We start from the raw sequence: 24,443 nt of genomic DNA on the forward strand, positions 1-24,443 counted from the left end.
CTAAACAGACCTCTGATGTTTCGAAAACCTTTGGGACAGAGAAAGGAGATTAAGGTCATAGCCCTCAATGTACTTCTCTGTAGCCTCAGCTGCACAGAATGAATGGACAGGAATAGCTCTGTACAGAGCTTCCCGTACATTCACAAACCAAAGCATAGTGAACTATTCCTCTATATGCAGCCACCCCGTAGCTACATATAAAGAAAAGGTTCCTCTATATGAGGCCTCTCCACCGCTTCTCCTATCCAGCTGTAAAAGGGGGTCGCACAGGCCCCCTGCAGCACTGGGCCAGGCAGCAATTACGACTCCTGTAGGTACAGCCTTGTGTTTGACCCATTCTTTGTAAATGTTTTAAGGCACAGTTTGCCTTATGTGCCCTGTCGTAAGATGCCAGGTACAAAAACTATTACAAAGGAAGATTGTAATCCAAAGCCCATATTTGTGCCTTGACTTTTTTATTTTATTTATTAAGCAAACAGGTGACTCCAATCTGAGGCACATGTTTATATCCAAAATGTGGAGCTCTACAGTAAGCCATCATATGGAAAACAAATTTTCAGTAGTAGTTTTTGTCCTAAAAAGGAATCCTATTAATTAGAGGAGGGGCCCTCCTCAACCAACAAAGATGGTACTGTCTTAACCAATGGAAAACACAGCCTCATAAGAAAAAGGCATGATTAAGGGCAGTGCTGGACTTATTAGAAAGCCCAGATAGGGAAAAGCCTCTTACCAGACAGGAATGATCTTGACCTCTCAAATTTGAGATTATTCCTGTTCGGTAAGAGACTCTGCTGGGTGTGCACACTGCAGCACAATTTGTTTAGGTTCATTACCGAGCACCATTTGGCACTTCATATTGACTTTCATATTTATTTATGGACTTTACTTTGAATAGTTTTTGTTATAAAAAAGTATATTCAGCACTTAATGTATTATTAATGTATTGATATATGATACATAATTTATTGATTAGGTACTCTATTGAGCAAAGGGGTTAATTTACATTTAAAGGGGTATGCACACCTTTTTTACACTTTAAATGCTGAGACACTAGTTCCCCATCAAGCGTGCTTCCCTTGTGATTGACAAAGGGCAGTGGAAGGATCCATAGCCAATAGACAGTCTGCTATTGTCAATAGAATCAGTTTACTGCCTGCTGTCAGTTACAAGGACAGAGCGGACCTGATGGTAAACTAGTGTCTCAGCGTCCCCATCATGCTTCGCTCTCTGTCAGCATCATCGTGTAACCAGCAGCATCCTTAACAACCAGTGACAGGTGGGGAGAGGAGGAGGTAGTGGCTGGAAACATGCTGCCTGGTACACAGCATACACAGACGGCACTCTGCCTGTCACTGTATGCTAACTTAAGAACCACTGAATCAGCCGCACCTGTCAGTAATGCTATTGAAATATGACAGTAAATTTTAAATTTGGTGCAGGCCATAGCACTGGAAAAGTGTTAGGGCTTCATTGAATACCCCCTATAGATTTTCTTAAAGTAAAAGGAAACCATTTCTCACCTTATGTTTTCGTTTTCTGGCCATGATTTGGTTTAATTGTTCCACTCTGGTGTTTATCTCTTCTTCAATCAAAATGGAGAATAGAAGATTGCTGATTTTCAGTTCTTCCTGTTCAGCACAAAGATTAGATCAATAAATAAAGTATGGAATAACATGGGAGTTATTGACAAAAGTTTATCAAAGTTTCAACGCAGTATTTAAAGGACCAGGCTGCCAAAATGAATATTTCATGTGTAGTGATGTCATTTCTGAAGGCCCCAAGAGTTAAAGAACACAGTGTAGGATCCAGTGCACCAGTATCTATCCAAAATTATATCCCATAAACGGATGTATTGACTTTTTATCTTTCAGTGGAGAAATTAGGTTAAGTATCTATGAATCTCACAGGACAGGTATTGTTTTTCTTTCGCTCATTTAGATTATTGTATTGTTAAAAAATGTCTGTTTTCTGCATGCAAGTTGTATATTTTTATTGACTAATGTGATATTTTTTTCTTAAATTGCACTTTTTTGTTTTAGCTCTCATCAGAATCAAAGAGTAAAAACATCTCATCTATATCTACTGGAGCATGTGATGGGCAACTTTATGCCACCTATTGGGGTGGTTTCACTAAAGGAAACTATGCTGTTACACATTGCAAAAGAATTGTCCCTTAAATTAGTAAATTAGGTGAAGCTCTGCTGATTTCCAACATCCAATCACGTGCAATCAAAAATAGTTTTTTTTTTTTTTTTTTTTTAATTCCACATGATTGGGTATTGCAAAGTGAATTTTCACCACATTTACTAAGCTTGCAAAGTGAACAGCCTATTTGTTTACAGTAAACTAACACTACATTTTTCTTATCATTAGCATAGCTGCTTACACTAGCATACCTAAAATCCAGAAGCTGCAAAGGAAAAGATACAGCACATCTTTTGAATTCATGTTTTGTCTTCTAAAGGCAGAAACAAGGGTCTGTTCCAGCCCCCTGTGTTGTTATGGATGACAATGGTATGTTTATGTACACAAGGTACTTTGAAGGTATTCTATGTGATTTTCAAAAGGGCTTTTGTAGTGCCTTTTGTTAGCCTCTTAGTATATTGGGTGTATGCTGCTCCACATCTGATCTGCTTAACTCTAATGTTAATCCACTTTTTCCTTGTTGCCAGGCGTTGGTCAGTAAGCTCTGCTTGGGTGCAGGGTTCAGATGGATGGAAGTTGTCCCCCAATACCCCACCTCAAACTGAATGCTCTGTGAATGTTTGAATCCAGGATGCTATTAGACCAGGTCATAATCTTTTTAATGTCTCTGTTTTCCTGGTAGCCATTAAAGTGGTTGTAAACCTCGGACAAGAAATATGAACAAAGCATACCCCTCTATAGTTTGTACCTGACTCAATTAAGAGCACTAAGTGTCATTTCCGTCTGCTACTTCGTTCCTCTGCTATATGCATGAATCACTTCTGACAAGTTTCCCTGACACCAAGAGAAAAAAGGTGACGGGGAGGGAGCTCCAGCAGATTGACAGCCTCAGCTCTGTTCCTTTGTGCTGTGTGAAGAAGGCTGTGTCCCTTTCCTCCAATCAGCTGTCAGAGTTCTCCTCACTGAGCTCTGTAATTTCAACTCTCTGCCCCCTTTTTTTTGACAGCTCAGACAAGCTTTATATATTCAGCACTTTGAACAGCTGTAGAGAAGAGAATGCTGCAGATACACTTTCATAGGGAAATTTGTTTCATCTCTGTGTATCACATGAGGTCAGTCACTTCACTGGGTATATGGAAGGGTTTACAACCACTTTAAACAGAATTGTTATAATCGTGGTTTTTTTTTTAGCAGGCACCATTCAGAGTAGACAAATGGCCTTTTATATATTTTGCAGATGTGCTTACTACTCTAGTTGAGCTGCTAAGATAATGAAGAGGAAGTTTTAACACATGAATTGTGTTTCTTGTCAGCAGCACATGCCTGTTCAGTATGTCTAAACCTTGTCTCTTGTGTGCACAGCCTCCAGATGTCACCATTTATCTGCAAATGCTTCAGTCATAATAGTTTACCTTAATGTGCGTTAATGATTCATTGAAGTTCTAGCCCTTGCAGCTTGTATACAAACTCTGGCAGAAACATTGTATGAGGCTTTTTTATTAAAGCCTTTAGTTCTTCACAGGAAAATGTCAACAAGGAACATATTCCAGGATGAAAAATTTTGCGTTGTGTCCTGAAGCGTAGTAAGTGGGGCTTTTATCAGACTTTCATGAGCAACCGATAAATCCCAGACTGCACATGGTTCATGTTTTCTAAGCCTAACATCCTGTTCAGTGTATCAGGTTCAATTAGCAGCCTGCAGAATGTTACACTTTTTATCCTTTTTCAAATCCTTTTTTTTACAGAAAAAGCAAGATTGAAGTAAATTAAAGACCAAATAAATCCACTAAGGCTTGAACTTTTTTCGAGAAGGACCTAGAGTAAGTTTTGAACCTCTGGATAGGGGATATTACTGCGCTAACTCAATTAGTGAAGAAAAATAAACAGCTGCTACATAAGAATGTGACAAAAATGAAATGCAAAAGATCAGTGAAAAATGTAGCGCTAAAAATATAAAACTATAAACATTGAACAATATATCAAGTATTGTGTGTACATAATAAAAACTTTGTGATAAAAATCAATGTCAAATATAATGAATATAAAACAGAACATGTATATAATGAGTAGAAACACAGGTGAGAAAGTCCCAAAGGTGAAACAATCCTATGGTAAACATATATGGACTCCACCACGAAAATTGTTGCTTAGAAGTGGTGTACAAAGGCCTCAGCAGGCATGTAGAGCATCAGGGATAGTGTGTCCTCCACCCAAGATAAGGGGTATACACTCTTACCAGAAATAGTGGACTCGAATGTCAGCGATAACGGGACAATCAAGCGAGGATAGCCCCATCAGCAGATTTCCAAAACAATCCAGGGAATCCAAAGAGCTCCAAGAATGAATCCAGGGAATCGTGCAGGTAACCGTAAGGGCTGGAACTCAGATGTTAAGCAACCAGACTGGGAAGCCAAAAACTCTCATCCAAAGGGATCTGATTACAAGATCACATTGTTGAATCATCAAAAAGTTCACATTCTTCACTTCTCTCAAAAGTGGTACTGGCTAGTTCCTACCCAGTACGAACTGGGTAGGAACTAGCCGCTACCACTTTTGAGAGAAGTGAAGAATGTGAACTTTTTGATGACTCAATGATATATTGTTCAATGTTTATTGTTTTATATTTTTAGCGCTACATTTTTCACTGATACTAAGTTTTGAACCTGCAAGGTTGAGAATTTCTTGTCTTTGGATTTAAAGCTGAACTCCAGACATTTTTTTTCTTTTTTGCTGATATCTGGAAGACCGCAGAGGATGCCCTAAATCACTTTGGTTGTCCACATTACATACAGTAAGAGCAGTGATCCTCCAGGTTCTACATGAGCTAGTTTCCCTCTACACACTGACAACACAGGGTCACTCATTTGGCACTCCCAGCATCCCCAGCACCCATAGAACTCCTTATATATTTTTTTAACCACTTCAGCCCCCGGAAGATTTCTTTTGGTGGTATTTGATTACCTCTGCAGTTTTTATTTTTTGTGCTATAAACAAAAAAAGAGCGAGAATTTTGAAAAAAAAAAAACAATATTTTTTACTTTTTGCTATAATAAATATCCCCAGAAATGTTTTAAAAAAACAAATTTCTTCATCAGTTTAGGCCAATATATAATCTTCTACATATTTTTGGTAAAAAAAAATCGCAACAAGGGTATACTGATTGGTTTGCGCAAAAGTTATAGCGCCTGCAAACTATGGGAAAGATTTATGCCATTTTTATGGCATTTTATATTTTTTAATAGTAATGGCGGCAATCTACGATTTTTAGCGGTACTGCAACATTGCTGCGGACAGATCGGAAACTTTTGACACATTTTTGGGACCATTGAAATTTGTACAGTGATCAGTGCTATAAAAATGCACTGATTACTGTGTAAATGTCATTGGTAGGAAAGGGGTTAACACTATGTGTTCTAACTGTATGGGGATAGGACTGACTGGGGGAGGAGACCTATCGTTGTTCCTACTTAGTCTCCTCTCCCCTGACAGAACAGGGATTTGTGTGTGCTGGCTCTCGTGCACACGATCGCGTGTGGCCCGGCGGCGATCATGCCCGCTGGCCACGTGCTTCGGGTCCCCCGCCTCCGGCGCATGTGTGCCCTCTGGAGGCTCTTAAAGGGGACGACATACCCGTACAGGGTTTTGCCCAGCCGTGCCATTCTGCCACAGTATATCTGCGTGAGGCAGTCGGCAAGCGGTTAATGAATACAAGATGTTCTCTGACTGGATGAGCTGGAGATCATGATGTTACTGCTCCTCCTCTCCACCCTGTCCTCTCCACCCTGTCACAGAACTCCTTCCGTTTACTGAAAAAAAAAGGTCAGATTGGACAATACTTCTGTAAATAGCTAGGTGCCGAGCGAGCAAACCCCCCTGTAGTCAGTGTGTAGTTGGGAAGCACAGAACCCAGAAGATCAATGCTATAACTGTATATGGTGTAGACTACTATTTACAGCATGTCTAGCAGCCCCCTGGATAACACATTTGAATAAAATGAGCCAAGCTGGGCCAATGTGAGTATGCAACAAAATATAATTCCTGGAAATCAACTTTAAGGGCTGACCTCTCAGCCTCTAGTCTGTCAAGCTGAAGCTTTAAAGATTTGGTTGGAGTAAGTACTCCTGAATTAGGAGATCAGGACTTAGAAAGTCCAGCTGTTGAAGAGTGAGCATCTCTAAGTTCCACAGTGAACATGTCCACCCTGATGACCAAGACACAGAAAGCTACTTAAAGCTGAACTCCAGGCAAACAGTTAAATACACAGATTAAATACATATGTGGAAACTGTTTCACCTGCCAAAAGATATTGTATCTCTGTTTATCTAGCCACGAAAATTACACAGCTCTGCCACAGGGCACAGCCCTGTCTGGTAGGGCAGGATACCTGATTTTTCTCTTCTGAAGATAAGCAATGATCATTGTATTCTGACGCCAGGGAAAACTCCTACTGTCAGAATACAATAGCCAGCGGGAGGGATTCCCCCATCAACATCTGTGTTGATGGGTAGAAACCAGCAACAGACTTCTGTTGCTGTCATTCAAACCCTGGAAGAAAGAAGCGGGGGCAAGGGCAAGCTGTGCTGTGGGTGTCTATGGATGCACACAGTCTGGTTTGGGGGCACACCCACAGGTACCCACTCAGCACACAGATTGCTGAGTGGTCACTCGGAGTAGAAAAGGAGCAGAGAGTGCAGGTGGGGGACTCCAGAAGAGGAGGTTAGGGACTGCTCTGTGCAATACTATTTTTTTTTTTATTTTAATTGAAAAAAATATCCTTTACAACCACTTTAAGCTTCCTAACAATGGTAGATATTTGTGGAGTTGTCCTTTTGTTGAGTGTTGATGGAAAGGTGATTCTGTTGGAAGCAACTGAACATCAAGACCCACCCTCCTAATACTGTGGTTAATTCAAATCACATTATCCCAGGGATGGAAATGGTAGAAATATACTTACTGAAAATTGTCTTTGAGTCCCAGGCATCACTTATTTATTGCCCTCCTCATTTTATTATTATTATTATACAGTATTTATATAGCGTCAACAGTTTACGTAGCTTCATTTATCTTCTTTGATCATTTATCCCTCTTTAATTACATAAAAGTGTTTCACTTGCTTTCCACTGTTTCCATTATGAGTGTACTAATGTGGGCAGCTATGCTAATGATGACCAAACTTATGTGGTGCAATGTGATACTATCTACAGGAGATTTGAACCCTTCAAGTGCTGATAAAGGCTGAAGTAATCTCTTTCTCAATCACTTTGCGGGTCAGCCTTGCAAGCTGCATACTGCTTGCACCACAGGTACAAAAGTTTACATTAACAACATTTAGTGAATAAGACTAGTTTCAAATTCTCTTTTTTATCAAATATATTACACGCTAACAGCATTAAAATATACCTGGTAAATGGCCATTTCAGATTTCACCTTCTTTTCAAATAGTCTCATCAAAACATCATCAAACGTCTGGGTAGTCTCCATTATTGAAGCTTGAATTTTTTTCATTTCCACCTCTAGAATCTAAAAGTAAAAATATAAATGATAACAAATAAAATGGAACAAACCTGAGACTCATAGTTACATAGCAGGTGAGGTCGAAAAAAAATAACAAGTCCATCAAGTCCAACCTATGTGTCTGATTATATGTCAGTTTTACATTGTATATCCCTGTATGTTTTGGTCGTTCAGGTGCTTATCTAATAGTTTCTTGAAATTATCAATGCTCCCCACTGAGACCACCGCCTGTGGAAGGGAATTCCACATCCTTGCCACTCTTACAGTAAAGAACCCTCTACGTAGTTTAAGGATAAACCTCTTTTCTTCTAATTTTAATGAGTGGCCATGAGTCTTGTTAAACTCCCTTCCGCAAAAAAGTTTTATCCCTATTGTGGGGTCACCATTATGGTATTTCTAAATTGAAATCATATTCCCTCTCAAGTGTCTCTTCTTCAGAGAGAATACGTTCAGTGCTCGCAACCTTTTCTCATAACTAATATCCTCCAGACCCTTTATTAGCTTTGTTGCCCTTCTTTGTACTTACTCCATTTCCAGTACATCCTTCCTGAGGACTGGTGCCCAGAACTGGACAGCATACTCCAGGTGCGGCCGGACCAGTGTCTTGTAGAGCAGGAGAATTATCGTTTTATCTCTGGAATTAATCCCCTTTTTAATGCATGCCAATATTCTGTTTGCTTTGTTAGCAGCAGCTTGGCATTGCATGCCATTGCTGAGCCTATCATCTACTGCAGGGATATGCAATTAGCGGACCTCCAGCTGTTGCAAAACTACAAGTCCCATCATGCCTCTGCCTCTGGGTGTCATGCTTGTGGCTGTCAGAGTCTCGCTATGCCTCATGGGATTTGTAGTTCTGCAACAGCTGGAGGTCCGCTAAATGCATATCCCTGATCTACTAGGACCCTCAGGTCCTTTTCCATCCTAGATTCCACCTGAGGTTCTCCCCCCAGTGTATAGATTTCATAGCTCCCAGCTGTCCCTGATTTCGAGGGACTGTCCCTGATTTAGAAAAATGTCCCTCTGTCCCTCATTCCTCCTCATTTGTCCCTCATTTTGGTCTGATCTATATAGTTATATATAAAATGCACTATTTGTCTTTCAAAAAGTGCTTCCCAGTGCTAAATCTTTCATCCGATTTCTAAATTGCTGCATTTGTAAATACCAAAAGCCAATATAAAGGAATAGTAGTGGAAAAAAAGTACTTGTGGGTTTAACCAATCATTTTTTATTTATACAATTCCCCTTTAAGGGGGGCATGGCAGGGTGTGTGTCCTATGCCTACATACTTAGGCTAATAGGTGTCCCTCATTCCCATTTCAGAAAGTTGGGAGGTATGAGATTGCATTCATATTTTTGCCACCCAAATGCATTATTTTACATTTTTCTAAATTGAACCTCATTTGCCATGTAGTTGCCCAGCCCATTAATTTGTTCAGATCTTTTTGCAAGGTTTCCACATCCTGTGGAGAAGTTATTGCTCTGTTTAGCTTAGTATCATCCACTCATACAGTATTCAGATCAAGAATATCTGCCATACAACTCTGATCATAATGGTGCAATGACACTGCTTATCATATTAAGACAGTAGAAAATAATTACAAGTGGATGAGGCACAAACACACAGCAAAGTGATATCCATTCCAACAGTGGCACTCTTGTCCACAGTAAATTATTGTCTAACCAATCGTTTGATAGTAAGGTGAGCACAAGAGAAGGCGGCACAAGTACAGCATCATCACTTCTACTCCCCAAATTTTATCAATGGTAGTTCACTGAATTGAGTCTCTTCTTACACCCTAACACTAAATCAATATGCTGATCGTGAGTTTACAACCTCTCATAATGATAGGATGAAGAAGATGGTAATTTTAGCACTTTTATGTGATTGAAAAACTGTATGGCATATATGTAATTCCTGTTTTTTAAAATGATATTTGGCTGGTTGTTACAATACAGACAGGAACCATCCTTTGCTATTAACTACCCATTTTAATATTTAGAATGTGGGCCTGCTAGGAACCAGCAGGATGCTACCTCCTCTAACCAGCACTTAATAATTAAAAGCCAGAGCTGTAGGGTGTCGAGTACAACATGCATACAACATAAAGAATGAAAGTTTCTTTTTAGCAATGAGCAGATGGGATTTAGATTCCCAGTTTGTGATTCTTACCTTCCTGTACTTATCCTTCTCCTCATTCAGCTCCTTACATTTTTTATCATACTCCTTGAACTGCTTTTTCTCATCTTCAGTCCATTCTGCCTCAGTCTTAGCCAGAAATCCCGGACTTGGCACTTCCTGCAGGGCACAGATAACCAGCACATGTTATTTTAATTTACAAGCAATATTTTCAACCTTTACTAGGTTGTTTGAATGTAATGGGACGGTCCCAAAACTGATAAGTCAACTATTGATGGATGCTGGAAAGTGAAACCACCTTATATCTTTCAGGGAATATATTGATAAGATGTCTGCACTTATGTTCCTGGGTCTGCACACCTGTTGTGGCCATTATGAGGGGCTCCTACCCCCCCCATGTGGGATAATTGAGTTATATTATAGAGATGTAAAGTGATTGGATACCTAGAATTGGCGCCCTGTGAATCAGGAATATGCAAATGAAGCTGCCCCTTGAAGGTGAACAAGTCACAATATATACATATACAGTATATATCATGAACCAAAATCATGAACATATATCACTGCAAAACAATACATATATTGTTGAACATATAGGAAGCTAAAAAGTCCATTAGTCATAGGGTTCCCAACACCAAAAAAATTATTTTAAATTAAAATTCCAGTTCTTCCACCACAGGTGCTCAATGGAAAGATGGCAACTCACCACAGGTGTTTGACCAGGAAGTCCTGAAGACACCATTTATGGCGAAACGTACGTTGGAGCAGAGAATTCGTCACTTCCAGGTCCTGATTTGTCACCCCACACCAGGCTTTACCTCTACGACCAGGAAGTGGAATGCATGCTAATGCATTAGGAACCAGCCAGATCCGCACACGCTTTTTTCCTAGTGCCAGACAGGCACTTTTACATGTGAGTGCAACCTACTACTTTGCTATTGCTTTTAAATTGTATTAAATATACTACACTATGAGACTTTCTCTCGTCTCCCATGGAGTAAATTTTTATGCCCTAGCTTCATTCGGAGGGTCCATTGGAGCAGATTGGTATTGGCAGTGGGAATCAATTTGTTATTCCAAATGCGCAATTTGACCTACCTTAAAAAGTGGTCAATCACCTGTGGTGAGTTGCCACCTTTCCTTTGAGCACCTGTGGTGGAAGAACTAGAAGTTTCATTTAAAAGCATTTTTTTGGTGCTGGGAACACTATCACTAGTGGACTTTTTCGCTTGCTATATGTTCAACAATATATGTGTTTTTTTTTGCAGTGATATATCTTCATGATTTTTGGTTCATGATACATACTGTATATTCACTTGTATAGCACCACCTTTTATATATTTTTTCCATATATTATACAGATGCTGGAACAAACAAAAGTGGGTAGGAAGGCTTGAAAGTCTAAGGGGCACAGAACAAATTCAGAAAACATGGCAGGGGGATCTTGTTGGGGGTATTAGGAGCAAATAGGCAGTCAGAGCCTACCTCAGGCTGCCAGGCTCTATTTGTCAATAAACAAAATTAAAAACATTTAGTCCAGTATAAGCCAAGATTGACAAATACCAGGCAGTGCAATTTCTGACCGTTTTTGTACCAAACATTAATATGCCATCACTACTATTAATATCCAGGGTAGTAGTGTTTATTTAAGGATGCATTCCCTAGAAAACCCACTTGATCCAGTCAACCTTCTTTTCAAATCCCAATCATGTGCATGAGAGCAAAGCTACCAGAGTATGCATAGCAAATTATGGCTGGCCTACCCTTTAGTATTTCCTCCTCTTGCAATGCAAGGTCACATTTTCTCCTCCCTTCCTTTGTTCACTGCCCCTGCATAGCTGATTCAGCCCAGCTCCAAGCTTAATTCTCGGCATCTCACAGATTACGGGCATAGACCAAGAGTGGACACTACTGTACATGCGCTCAGGCAGTGTACACTTAGGTGGGTAACTGTTGACCAAACAGTGGGGTTGACTTACTAAAACTGGAGTGCAATATTTGGTGCAGCTGTGCATGGTGGCCAATAAGCTTCTAACTGCAGCCTCTTCAATAAAGCTTTGACAAAAAAAATATGGAAGCTATTTGGTTACTTTGGCTATCTATTGGTTAGATTTTGCACCCTCCGGTTTTAGTAAATCAACCCCTGTGACTGCATCCAATCAGATGCAGGCACCGTTCGTGTATTCAGACAACTGCAGGCTCCGAATTTCTGAATACAATAGCCAGCAGGGAATGTCAAGGATGGGAGAATCGAGTGATTTCCCATGTGCTGAATGAGGAAAATCTAAACATGTATGGCTAGCTGACAAAAATGTTTGCTAGCAGACAGGTAAAGCTGATTTTCAGCAGAAGAGAATTATAAATTCTATCTGCTAGTGTTTTTATATTTTCTTTTAAGTTTATGTGTACTTCAAAAGCTAACTCAACCCCAATTTTTTATTTCAGCTCAGATTCTTCTATTTCATGCAGACTAGAGTGGTACAGTCTCCTGCAGCAGTTTGCCTCTCCTCCTTCTCCACAGTCTGTAATGAAACTGTCATACTAACAGTATGACTTCCAAATTACATATTTATACATTATAGAGATTCCATCATAAAAGCTTGACACCTCATTTGCTTTGAATGGCACTACTAGTTGGGCTGAACTTCAAATTGTGGTGGTGGTGATGGAGAGACTGGTGTCCCTAAATTATAAAGGAAGACTACAAGATTACGCATCAGTGAATAAGCAAGCAAAGCTAAAATTCAATTGTCAGCAGAGCTGGCCTTTAAGGAAATAAATTCAAATTTTAAAACTCATAAAATGCCTGAAAATCTGTGGGAAAAAAATGGTGTGAAACAACAATACCTACAGTTAATTACAACTTAGAAACTGAGTCAGCTACTTGAATTCATTCATTATCATAAATGGTTTCTGAACAACAGTGCTCATTGTACTCCCAAATACATATTTTATTCCAAACTGATGAATGTAAAAGAGGATGAACTAATCTAACTATTAAGTAGATACAAACAAAAACTGGATTTTACATTTTTTGTTAAAGCAGTGTATTATAAACCACTGTCATTTAGTTCATAAAATACTGTTTTCATGTTTTTCATCTTTTCAAGCTTTATTCAGCCACTTCCAGTCTACATGCACTTGCTTCAGCAATAATTGACTGGCTCTTAGCCATTATGACTATTTGTAAGGGGGAGAAAAACACGCTTTAAACAGTTAAATAAATTAATTGAAATAGGTCAAGAAAGAGCAGCAACTCTCATGTGTGATATCACAAAGAATACAAAAATCTAAAAACATAGTCACGCATAACATTTAGAGCAACATACTGTTCATGAACATGTCAACATATATATTAATTAGTGCAATGTTATAAGTCCTTCTTCAGAAAAGAAAGGTTAAAAAATAGCATGGACATCCAGTGCTACACAGTCTTGTGTGGTGGGAGAAAGACAGGTGCAGGACCGAGGTAGTGAAAAAAAATAGAAGCATCACACTCCTGAATTTTCAATCAGAGTTCATAGGTACACTCCAGACATTCCAGATCTCCTGTGCCGTTAACACCGCATGTGACCACCACCAAAGAAAAATGCCTGCCTACCAGATATGCCAGACCTCCAAAAATCGTCAATAGCGCCCGAGGCCGATCACCCCACCAGGGCCCCTGGACTGCAGTCTGCTCAGCACACGATGGTCCTGTAGACACTATCTCCTATCCTCTCGCTTTCAGTTGTCCACGGGTGTCCCACTCAAAAAAAAGATGCTCCACATAGTGTTCAATCCAACACTTTTATTTTAAAATTGTAGTTAAAAAAGAGAGAACATCTCCCTTACACAGAAGAATGAAAAGATAAAAAACGAATACCCGCACTTCTGGGACTTCGTATGTCGTGATGGCGTCAGCACATCGTCCGCCCCACTAGTTTCGTCAAAGATTAACGTCGTCTTGGGGCACAGGCGACGTACTGCGTCATCACCTTTTATGTGTACAAAAACAAACCAAGCCTTAATTTGACTTCTGAAAGCTCAGTGAAAAACCAAGCCTCGTTTAGACCATCCAGGGTAGCAATACGTCAAGCCTCCCTATGACAGTAAACTGGACACCTTTAGATTTTTGCCTTTTGGTTTAAATTCTTCTCCTTTGACGAGTTATGCTACTACTAATAACAGGTCCCCAACATGAAAGATTAAAAAAATTTAAATTTAAAAAATTTTAAATAAATGCGCCAAAAATGGACAACGTCAAAGATTCATCCACAGATACTCTACTGTTGCCCTCTATGGGCCAACCTGCAAACTGCACCCAAAACTACTTGTGTTCATTAATAATTTTCTGTATTAACCTATAGAGTGACCATTTTTAGAATAATTAATAGTCTAACTTTTATTCTATATGAGAGTTTGTTCCAAATGATAATTTTATTCTGCTGAGCAGTTGAAATTTTGGTCGTATAGTTTGGTGCTATGTGGAGCTTTATGCGGGGGTCACTGGCAGAGTGTCTTCTGTTTGACTTTCTGCTGAAGCTTCCGGTCTCCAATGTATATTTCCCTGTTTCAAGATGACAAGTAGTTTTGGGTGCAATTGGTAGGTTGGCCCATAGAGGGCAACAGCAGAGTATCTGAGGATGGATCTTTGACGTTGTCCGTATTTGGCGCATTTTAACTTTTTAATTTACAATTTTTTGAATTACATTTTTTTTAATCTTTCATGTTAGGGACCTGTTATAAGTAGTAGCATAACTCATTAAAGGAGAAGGATTTAAACCAAAAGGCAAAACTCTAAAGGTGTCCAGTTTACTCTCATAGGGAGGCTTGACGTATTGCTACCCTGGATGGTTAAAACGAGGCTTGGTTTTTCACTGCGCTTTCGGAAGTCAAACTAAGGCTTGTTTTGTTTTTGTACACATAAAAGGCGATGACGCAGTACATCACCCATGTCCCAGGACAACGTCAATCTTTGATGAAACTAGTAGGGCGGATGACGTGCTTACAACATCACGACATACGAAGTCCTGGAAGCGCGGGCGTTCATTTTTTATCTGTACCGGCTGGTATCTTATCTATTCTATATCTATTAGGGAGATGTTCTCTCTTTTTTAACTACAATTTTAAAATAAAAGCATTGGATTTCACACTATGTGGAACATCTTTTTTTCGTGTGGGAAACCTGTGGACAACTGAAAGCGAGAGGACAGGAGAGAGTGTCTACAGAACCATCCTGTGCTGAGCAGACTGCAGTCTAGGAGCCCTGGCGGTGTGATTGGCCACGGGCGCTATTGACCTTTGTGCAGGTCTGGCATATCTGGTAGGCAGGCATTTTTCTTTGGTTGTGGTCACATGCGGTGTTAACGGAACAGGAGATCTGGAATGTCTGGAGTGTACCTATGAACTCTGATTGAAAATTCAGGGGTGTGAGGCTTCTATTTTTTCTCACTACCTCGGTCCTGCACCTGTCTTTCTCCCACCACACAAGACTGTGTAGCATTGGATGTCCATGCTATTTTTTAACCTTTCTTTTCTGAAGAATGACTTATAACATTGCACTAATAATTAATAATAATAATAATAATAATTAATAATTATGACTATTTGCATGTCATTACTCTTGACTGGCTATGAAATTAAATGAACTAGTAAATCCTATATGAGATTTGAGTAATTGGGTTTAGATCTAATTTAACTGTGACCAGAATACACTTACGATTACATAGTCTGACCATTTGATGAACCTGTTTGACACTCACCATTCTTAAAATATCTTCTTTCTTTACTTCCAGAACACCTCCCATCATATCATTGAGAGCACGGTGTTTAGCATCATCTTCCTAAGAAAATTAGACATAAAATACATTACAAATAGTTTCAAGATTTCTACTTTGGCAAAACTTATGACAAATAATGTTGGGTTGGGGGGGTGACAGGCAGAGTGATCAGACCATGCAGCTCTGGCTCTCATGTTTTCTGTCCTGTGTGCTGTATCTGTCAACTGTAACCCAAGAACTAATAATTTCTAATTAACAAAGGAGCTTGCACACTTTTTGTTAATTAGGAGCAGCATCTGCACCATGTTTTAAATTTAGAAGAGTTCTCTCTTTGTTAATTTCCCCATTATCTTTCAGTAATACCAAATGGATAGACATTCTATTACAATTTCACACAAAAAATGTTATGTTCCCGATAATGCAAATACATATATAATAACTTTAAAATTGCAACTGCAAATATTTCTATAAATGAAACATACTAACTACACTTTGATTATCAATTTTATTAAAAAAGGTGGCACAAACAATCTTTTTTAAGAACAGTTAATTCAGTGGAAACAATGCTCTATAACAAAGATGTTTTACAGAGAAGTGTATTTGTATTTTTTTTTTTCAATTTGCAGAGCTATTCATCCTATGAAACTGCACGTACGTTCATTGTGTACACATGGGGGCAAAAAAGATGTTAATCGGTTGTTTTCCCTGAAGGGTTGAATTTTATTGTTATTCATAATAAATAAAGTGAATTAGGAAAGTCCACAGTATGGTAAGTAGATGGAGCTGACAATCATAGTAAATAAGTATTTTTTTCCTATCATTGTCAGTTCTAGCTATAGACCATAATGCAGTATTTTCCTGATTCTGTATGAAGAATATTTGATCTGGAGAGAAAATATCCTAATAACATTAGATTTTGCCCCATTTGCACAGAACAATACAGCTGCACAGCTGTTATAAAAATCCTGTTTTCTTTATCGTACATCACGGGACACAGAGCACCAAAGTAATTACTATGTGGGACGTCCCATAGCAATGCTATTTGAGGGGAGGGAGGCACAACCCGTAGGGCGCCAACAGACTTGAGGACCTATGCTGCTGCCTGCAGAACACTGGTGAATGTATGGACTGCAGGCCAAGTTGTGGCCTTGCAGATCTGAGCCATGAAGGCTTGTGATGCACTGCCCCAGAAGCACTAACCGCTCTAGTAGAGTGCACTTTGACATGAAAAGGTGAAATCTTACCTTTTAACCATTAGGCCTGAATTATAACTTGCCGAATCCACTTAGCAATAGTGGATTTCGACGCTGCCTGTCCCTTCCTAGGACCCTCTGGCAGCATAATAAAACATCAGTCTTTCAGACCTGAGCAATCATCTTTAAATAGACCTTGACCGCTCTCACTACATCAAGACAATGTAGTGAATTCTCTACCGTAGAACCTGGTTTTGGAAAAAACTGACGGTAGGACAATATCTTGGTTTAGGTGAAAACCTAAAACCATCTTAATAATTAAATATGGCTTCTTTACAAGAAAGAGCGGCCAACTCCGATACCCTTTTGCAGAGGGTATAGCAGCCCAAAACACTATTTCCCTTTTCAGAAGGACCAAGGGAGTATGCTGTAACGGTTCAAAGGGCTGTTTTTGCAATACCGAGAAAAAACTAAGTTCAAGTCCCAAGGGTTCAAGGGTGGTCTAACTGGTGGAATAAGCCGCATTACCCCCTTGTATAAAAAACCCCGGACCAAAGAATGCGAAGCAAATGGTCTTTGAAATAAGACCGATAAAGCCGAGACTTGGCCCTTAATAGTACTCACGGCCAGCTTCATTTGTACTTGTAGAAAAAAAACAAGAATTCTACCAATGTTATATTTCCGAGGGTGGCAACCCTTGGATTCACACCAGGAAACATAAGCCCTCCAGAGTCTATAATATCTAACTCTGGAAGCCGGATTCATTAATTAAGGTAGAAATCACTGACCCAGAGAGACTACGTCTCTTCAGAATGTGGTCTTCAGTAGCCAAACCGTCAAACTTAGAGTTTGTAAGGTAGGATGGAATATCGGCCCCTGTGAGAGTAGGTCTGGCCGTAGTGGAAGGGACCATGGATCCCCCACCGCCATCTTTATGAATTCTGCATACCAGGACCTTCTGTGCCATGTTGGGGCTATAATAATTACCGGCTTTCTTTCCAGCTTGATCCTGCGAAGAAGCCATGGCAGCAACTGAATATGAAAAAAAGCCTAACTCAGTGAAAACTGACCCCATGGGGTCACCACGCATCTGTCTCGCATGTGAGTGGATCCCTTGTCCTTGACATAAAGTTGACCAACTACATGTTGAACCTGGATGCCAAAAAGATCTACGTCCAGGATCCCCCATCTTTGGCTATAGCCAGAAAGATTTCGGGGTGAAGGGACCACTCCCCCAGGAACAACTGCTGGCGACTCAGGTAGTCCACCTGCCAATTCTCTATTCCTGGAATGAAGACTGCCGATAGGCAAGGAACATCCTTTTCCACCCAAGCTAGAATATGGTCCACCACTCTCTGAGCTGTGTGACCCTTAGTGCCCCCTTGGCGATTGATATAGGCCACAGCTGTGGCATTATTGGATTGGATTCTGACAGGACAATCCCATAGCCTGAATGTTCAGGGCTTCAGAGCCAGACGTACTGCCCGAATCTCTAGGATGTTGATGGGCAAGGCTTTTTCGGTTCTGGACCACTGTCCCTGGACAGTTGTCTTTTCCAGTACTGCTCCCAAACCCGAAAGGTTGGCATCTGTCGTTACCACTTTCCAGGTAACTGGTATGAAGGTTTTTTCCTTCTGCAGATTCCCGGATACCGAGCACCAATTGAGGCTCTGGAACACCTTTGGGGACAGCTGCATTGGCAAGTCTAAAGCTTGAATCGTTTTGTTCCAAGCAGACAGGATACTGTTTTGCTACAATATCAAATGGAAATGGGCATAGGGAACCGCTTCGAATGAAGCCACCATCTTTCCTGACAACCTCATGCAAAGGCGTATAGAGGGATCTCCTTTCGACCTGACCATCAGCTCTCTTATGGAATTGATCTTTGCCTGAGGCAAGAACACCTTTTTCTGGGCTGTGTCTATGATCAGACCCAAGTACTCCAGCCTTTTTAGAGGTAACTGATTGTAATGTGTACGCTTTGCTTCAAACGAGCCATCGACTGGTCTATTAGCAATAGATCGTCTAGGTACGCCAAGACTGTTATGCCCTGTGCCCTTAAGCTAGCTAGAGGTGGGGCCAGGACTTTTGTAAACACCCGGGGTGCTGTAGTTAGCCCGAAGGGCAAGGCTACAAACTGGAAATGCTGCTCTTCTACCTCGAACCGCAGAAACCTTTGGTGAGCGGGAAATATAGGAACATGCAGATATGCATCCCTGTTGTCTATAGATGCCAGAAGTTCTCCTCCTTGTAGGATACAAACCACTGACCTGATCAACTCCATGCGAAAGGAGCACATCTTCAGGAACTGATTTAGATTTTTTAGATCTAGAATGGGTCTGACATCTCCATTCAGTTTTGGTACCATAAAGAGGTTTGAATAAAACCCCAAACCTTGCTCCTCTGTGGGGATTTGTATGATCACCCCCTGAGCCATTAATCGGTCTAGTGCCTGAAACAGAGATTGCCTTTTCCCTGGATCTTTGGGAACGTTTGACCTCAGAAAACGAGAAGGTAGAAAGTCCTGAAATTCCGGTTTGTACCCTAGCGTTACCGTGGAGATGACCCATCTGTCCTGAATTTCCTCTTGCCAGACTTCTGAGAACTGCAGAAGTCATCCCCCTACCCAGGCAAGGGGGGCGCCCCTTCATAATGAGGCTTTAGAATTCTGTTTTGCAGGTTTCCGGCCCCAGGACTTCTTTTGTGCCTGGGCCTGACCCTGAGGTCTTCCTCTAGAGTCTGGTGGCGGAGGCCGTTGCCACTGCCTAGAGGCAGATGCCCCCGGCACAGGAGAAAGAGTCCACTTAAATGAAGGGTGTTTATACTTTCTTGTGAATGGCAAAAGAGTACTTTTCCCACTGGAAATCGTTTGGATGTATTTGTCCAAATCATCCCCAAATAGCCGATCCCCATGAAAAGGAAAACCAGTCAGGAGCTTTTTGCATGGTGCTTCGGCTGACCAATTTTTTAACCACAGGATTCTACGCATGTATACTAGCACAAGCGCAAGGCGGGACGCCTGGTGAGTGTCTATGGCAAAACATAATGCACTTGGTAGCTCAGCCAAATCCTGGGCTTGCTGTACAGGAACCTCTTTAAGAGCCTGTCTAAATTGGTCCTTTAGGGATTGACAGATACCTATTGCAGCGACTGCAGGCTGAGTAACGGCACCTGCCAAAGAAAAAGAGGACTTTACCAGGAATTCCAACCTTTTATCTGTTGGATCCTTAAGCATTTGTGTATTGTCTACTGGACAAGTTAGACTTTTATTCACACTGGAAATCGCAGCGTCAACTGCTAGTACATTCCGTTTTTTGGTGAATTTCTCCTCTATGGAATAGAGAACTGAGAATCTCTTTAGAGGGAGAAAATGCTTATCCGGGTAATCCCATTCAGCATAAATAAGCTGTTCTAGTAATGCATGGACAGGAAACGCATGCAAAGGCTGTGAAGGTTTTAAGGAACCCAAGGAAGAAACTGAACATTCAGCAGACTCTGTTAGGGGTAGCATAAAAGTAGAATGAACCATCTCCATAAGAGATTGTATCAGCAACTTCTCAGATTGCGAGGCTGAAAACGGTTCATCTACCTTTGTTTCCTCCGCGGACGAGTAATCGGTTTGTCTTTCCTCCTGATCGCCTGAGGGTAACACTTCATCCTGTACCCACTGTTCCCCTTGCAAAGGGTCTAAGGTGGGGGAGGGGGATCTAACATGCTTCCTATCCATTTGAATGGAGGATGCAATTAAAGCCTCTAGGCCCTGCAGGGAGGAGGAAAAGGCATCTTCGGTCACGTATACAGGGGCTGAGATGTGAGAAGCAGCTGCACCACCAATTTGTTCCAATGACGCACCCTGGCTTGCCATATCTGGTATTTCAGGCGAGGATGACAGTGTGGAGACACGACTGGAGTTCCTAGCGCCTGGGGGTGAAATTTTTGATACTTTGTGGTGTCTTATTTGGCATGCATAGTCCTAAGCACAAAAGCAGAGGCATTATTTAAATGCATTATTTGCTGAACATAGTCTGACAGTGTAATGCCGCTATACAAGTTCAGGCTAGCGCTGGGAAAAATGTCCTTTCCGTTTATCAATGCCCCTTGCAGCCCTTACGTGCCCCACCGCTCCTGTGTCCCGAGTGTAGCCAGGCTTGCTTCTCCTCACTTCAGCCAAGGAGAAACTGCTTCAGTAAAACTCTTAAGCCTGCGCTGTGTGTCCTTGTGGATGCTGTGTCCTACACATGGCGCTGTGCCTAGGACCCGCCCCCTCCGTCAACCCACCCCCCTCCTTTCGTTTTTCAAAAAACATTCCCGCGCACGCCGCAGGCGGCCTTCGGGTCCACAGACCCGACATGAGGGGGTGGGGAGGGGAGAGGCAGAGCCCAATGACACAAGCAGGAAGAGAAAAACACATGTGGAGCGAAACTCTGGACTTGCTGATTCCCTAACCCTCCTGGTCCCTTCAGGGGGGAGCAAAGCATGGCAGATCTCTTACCTTGGGACTAGCATACAGACAAGCGGACTTTTCGACCGGACACGAGTCCGTCAGATAGATTTGAAACATGTAATGCCGCATACACACGATCGGACTTTACGGCATACTTGGTCCAGTGTACCGGATTTCATCGGACAATTCGATCGTGTGTGGGCTCCAGCGGACTTTGTTTTCTCAAAAGTTTGACGGAAACAAACATGTTTCAAATCTATCCGACGGACTCGAGTCCTGTCGAAAAGTCCGCTCATCTGTATGCTAGTCCGACAGACAAAAACCGACGCTAGGGCAGCTATTGGCTACTGGCTATGAACTTCCTTGTTTTAGTCCGGTCGTACGTCATCACGTACGAATCCGTTGGTTGATCGTGTATAGGCAAGTCTGTTCATTCGGAAATTCTGTCGTAAAGTCCGTCGAAAAGTCCGCCGGGCAAAGTATGCCGTAAAGTCCGGTTGTGTGTACGCGGCATTTCAAATCTATGTCCGTCAAACTTTTGAGAAAACAAAGTCCGCTGGAGCCCACACACGATCGAATTGTCCGACGAAATCCGGTACGCCGGACCAAGTATGTCGTAAAGTCCGATTGTGTGTACGCGGCATAAGTGTAAGGAGCATTCTTCCCACTGACCATCACACTTATGTATCATGAGTTGTAGATATAGTATTTTTTTTATCAGGGGTTTCCAGAGACTGGAAAGCTATTTTTACGACCTCCTCTGTATTGTAAAGGCTGGTTTATTCCAAACGGAGTAAAATAAATTTTTACACCAATATTCTTTTTTGAAACTAACTCACAAAGTTGTGATCCTGAGTTAAGGCTCAGACTTGATTACACTTAAAAAAAGGTGAATTATTAACCTTTCTAATTCAAATAGCAAAATTACTATTCCCAGACACTAGACTCAGAATAAATCGCCTTCTCTTAGTAAATGGTTTATCGCAATAGACAATTTTTGCTGCGTGAATGAAAGAAAATGAAACTTACTGATATCCATCACATCGTTCTCAATCAGTGGGATATGTGGTATAAGTTTACAATTTCTATTAGATATACTGTGTAAAAACATCTTTCTTAATAAAAATACTTTTACAGTTAGTATTTTTCCTTGGACAACAATCCTATTTATATATATATATGTAATTATTACCCATTTGTACATAAAAAACATTGTTTATGTTTTTTCTTTCCTTGTGTTTGTTTCATTCTTTGCATATTAAAGGCAGTGTGCCATTATTTCTCTTGAAAAACAAAAAATCATATATTAAAAAATAAGGTAGAATAAGCGAAGAGGGAAAATATATCAATCCAAAGGAAAAGACCAGTTGCACTTCATGGAAATTCAAACACTGGTACCTTTATTTATTTGGACAGCACAGACAAAGAGTCTCTACCAGGGACCTTCTTCCGCAATGTGTTTTGCCCACAAGACTATGCTATTAGTTGTTTCAAGTCTTGAGGCAGGCATTCTCTGTCTGTGCTGTCCAGATAAACTAAATTACCATGGAGTGCAGGCCATCTCTTATGAAGCTGACCCAATTCAGGACATAGGAGCAGCCCTCTCCAATGTCTTGTTCAAAGGAAAATATTCAATTTGGAAAATTCAAAAAAGATGGTGTAAGGGAACAACTGAGGTAGAAAGCAGAATGCAGGCTGGAAAAGATGTACACATTGAAGAATGGTTAAGAATGAAATTTAAGAAATCAATTTTAAAGCCAACAGACCATCTACCATGTTTCCCCCGAAAATGAGACCTACTCCGAAAATAAGACCTAGCGTTATTTTCCAGGAGGGCTGCAATATAAGCCCTACCCCGAAAATAAGCCCTAGTTTAAAATGTTTGTAACATCCTATAATCCACTCTATTACAGTAGTATTTAATGTACAATGTGTGTGTTTTCTGTAATATAATTGCGGGGAAGAGAGCTCGGGTGGGTCACAGAAGCGCAGAAGGGCGCTATAACGAAGGTATTTGGCACAATTATATTATAGAAACACACACATTATACATTATATATTACTGTAATAGAGTGGATTATAGGATTTTACAAGCATTTTAACTCAGTTCACACTGGGGATTCCTGTCAGGCAGGGAGAAAGAGGGGGAGAGAAGACAACACATTACATGTTAAGACCTACACTGAAAATCAACCCTACTGTGTCTTTTGTTGCCAAAATTAAAATAAGACCCGGGCTTATTTTCAGGTAAACGCGGTATTGCAAAATTAAACAAAAGGCAGAAATAGAGGACCGTTAAGGCGTCAGATGGTAATAGAAGGTAAAAAGATCCTCTAAAGAAAAGAATATGGAATCAAAGGATAAACAAATAAAATAATTGCTTTAAGCTTATGAGAAAAAAAGATGTAAGGTGGTGTGGTGTAAAAAAAAAAAAAGAGAAGGCATTTTCAACCAAGAGTGGATTTTTACAGAAGTGAAAATGGTGACCTCACATAGACGAAGACCGAATTGAGAAAGGATTCTTTAAATTGAATTGAAGCAGGGAAATGTAACAGGATACCTAACATAAGTATTAAGGTACTAATTAGGAGGTGAAGCAAATAATAAAGATCTATAAAAAAAAAAAGAAAAAAAAAATTAAGGCTCTAGCATAGATACAATTGAAGTTGAAATGTTAGTAAATGGAGGAGAAAGACTACAAAAACAGCTTATTAATTGAGTATAGGAGGAAGTAGAAATGCTGGGACAAGGGCGGCTGTCTTATTCTCATAGACTGTAACAGGATTTATGCCCTATGGACACAGAGCTATGTTATACAATGTATATTTACCTGAGCAGCCAGGTATTTTTCCTCTTGCTCTTTAGCTTGCTGCTCTGCTTTGGCTTTTTGCTCAGCTGTCAAGTATTTTTCAACCTTTATCTTTAGAGGAACAGTGGAGAGATATGAAGTTACACAATGTACACAGCTAAGTTTCATCAAGAAATTAATTTCAGTGTATATTTTTTGTTCCATATTTCTCTCACAGATACATCTTATCAGCAACAGGAAACTTTCTATAACCATAAGAGATAGATCACTACCTTTCAGCTCCAAGAATTAAGCGCTGTTAGATCTCGTCACCAGACTGTGTGGTTTTGGTGATCATACTTTCAGCACCTTATATGATTAGTATACATTTTTAGGAGTTTCTGGACTCTACAAAACTTGTTTGCTCTTCTCCTTGCAAATCAGCAATAAAAACTTGATT

At 40.6% G+C, this 24,443-nt stretch overlaps 1 protein-coding gene across 1 annotated transcript in view; it reads right to left on the bottom strand.

Annotated features, from left to right (window-relative positions):
* CFAP43 (cilia and flagella associated protein 43) overlaps window positions 1-24,443 on the bottom strand; it is a 130,102-nt gene that overhangs the window by 32,971 nt on the left and 72,688 nt on the right. Inside the window, exons 25-29 of the mRNA XM_073620531.1 lie at window positions 24,026-24,115; window positions 15,541-15,621; window positions 9,830-9,955; window positions 7,546-7,665; window positions 1,521-1,628 (exon numbers count right to left, since the gene is read on the bottom strand). Coding sequence (XP_073476632.1) covers window positions 1,521-1,628; window positions 7,546-7,665; window positions 9,830-9,955; window positions 15,541-15,621; window positions 24,026-24,115 — 525 coding nt within the window. The remainder of the gene's footprint in view (window positions 1-1,520; window positions 1,629-7,545; window positions 7,666-9,829; window positions 9,956-15,540; window positions 15,622-24,025; window positions 24,116-24,443) is intronic.

The sequence above is a fragment of the Aquarana catesbeiana genome, linkage group LG03 (genome assembly GCF_042186555.1).
Source record: "Aquarana catesbeiana isolate 2022-GZ linkage group LG03, ASM4218655v1, whole genome shotgun sequence".
Taxonomy (NCBI): Eukaryota; Metazoa; Chordata; class Amphibia; order Anura; family Ranidae; genus Aquarana; species Aquarana catesbeiana.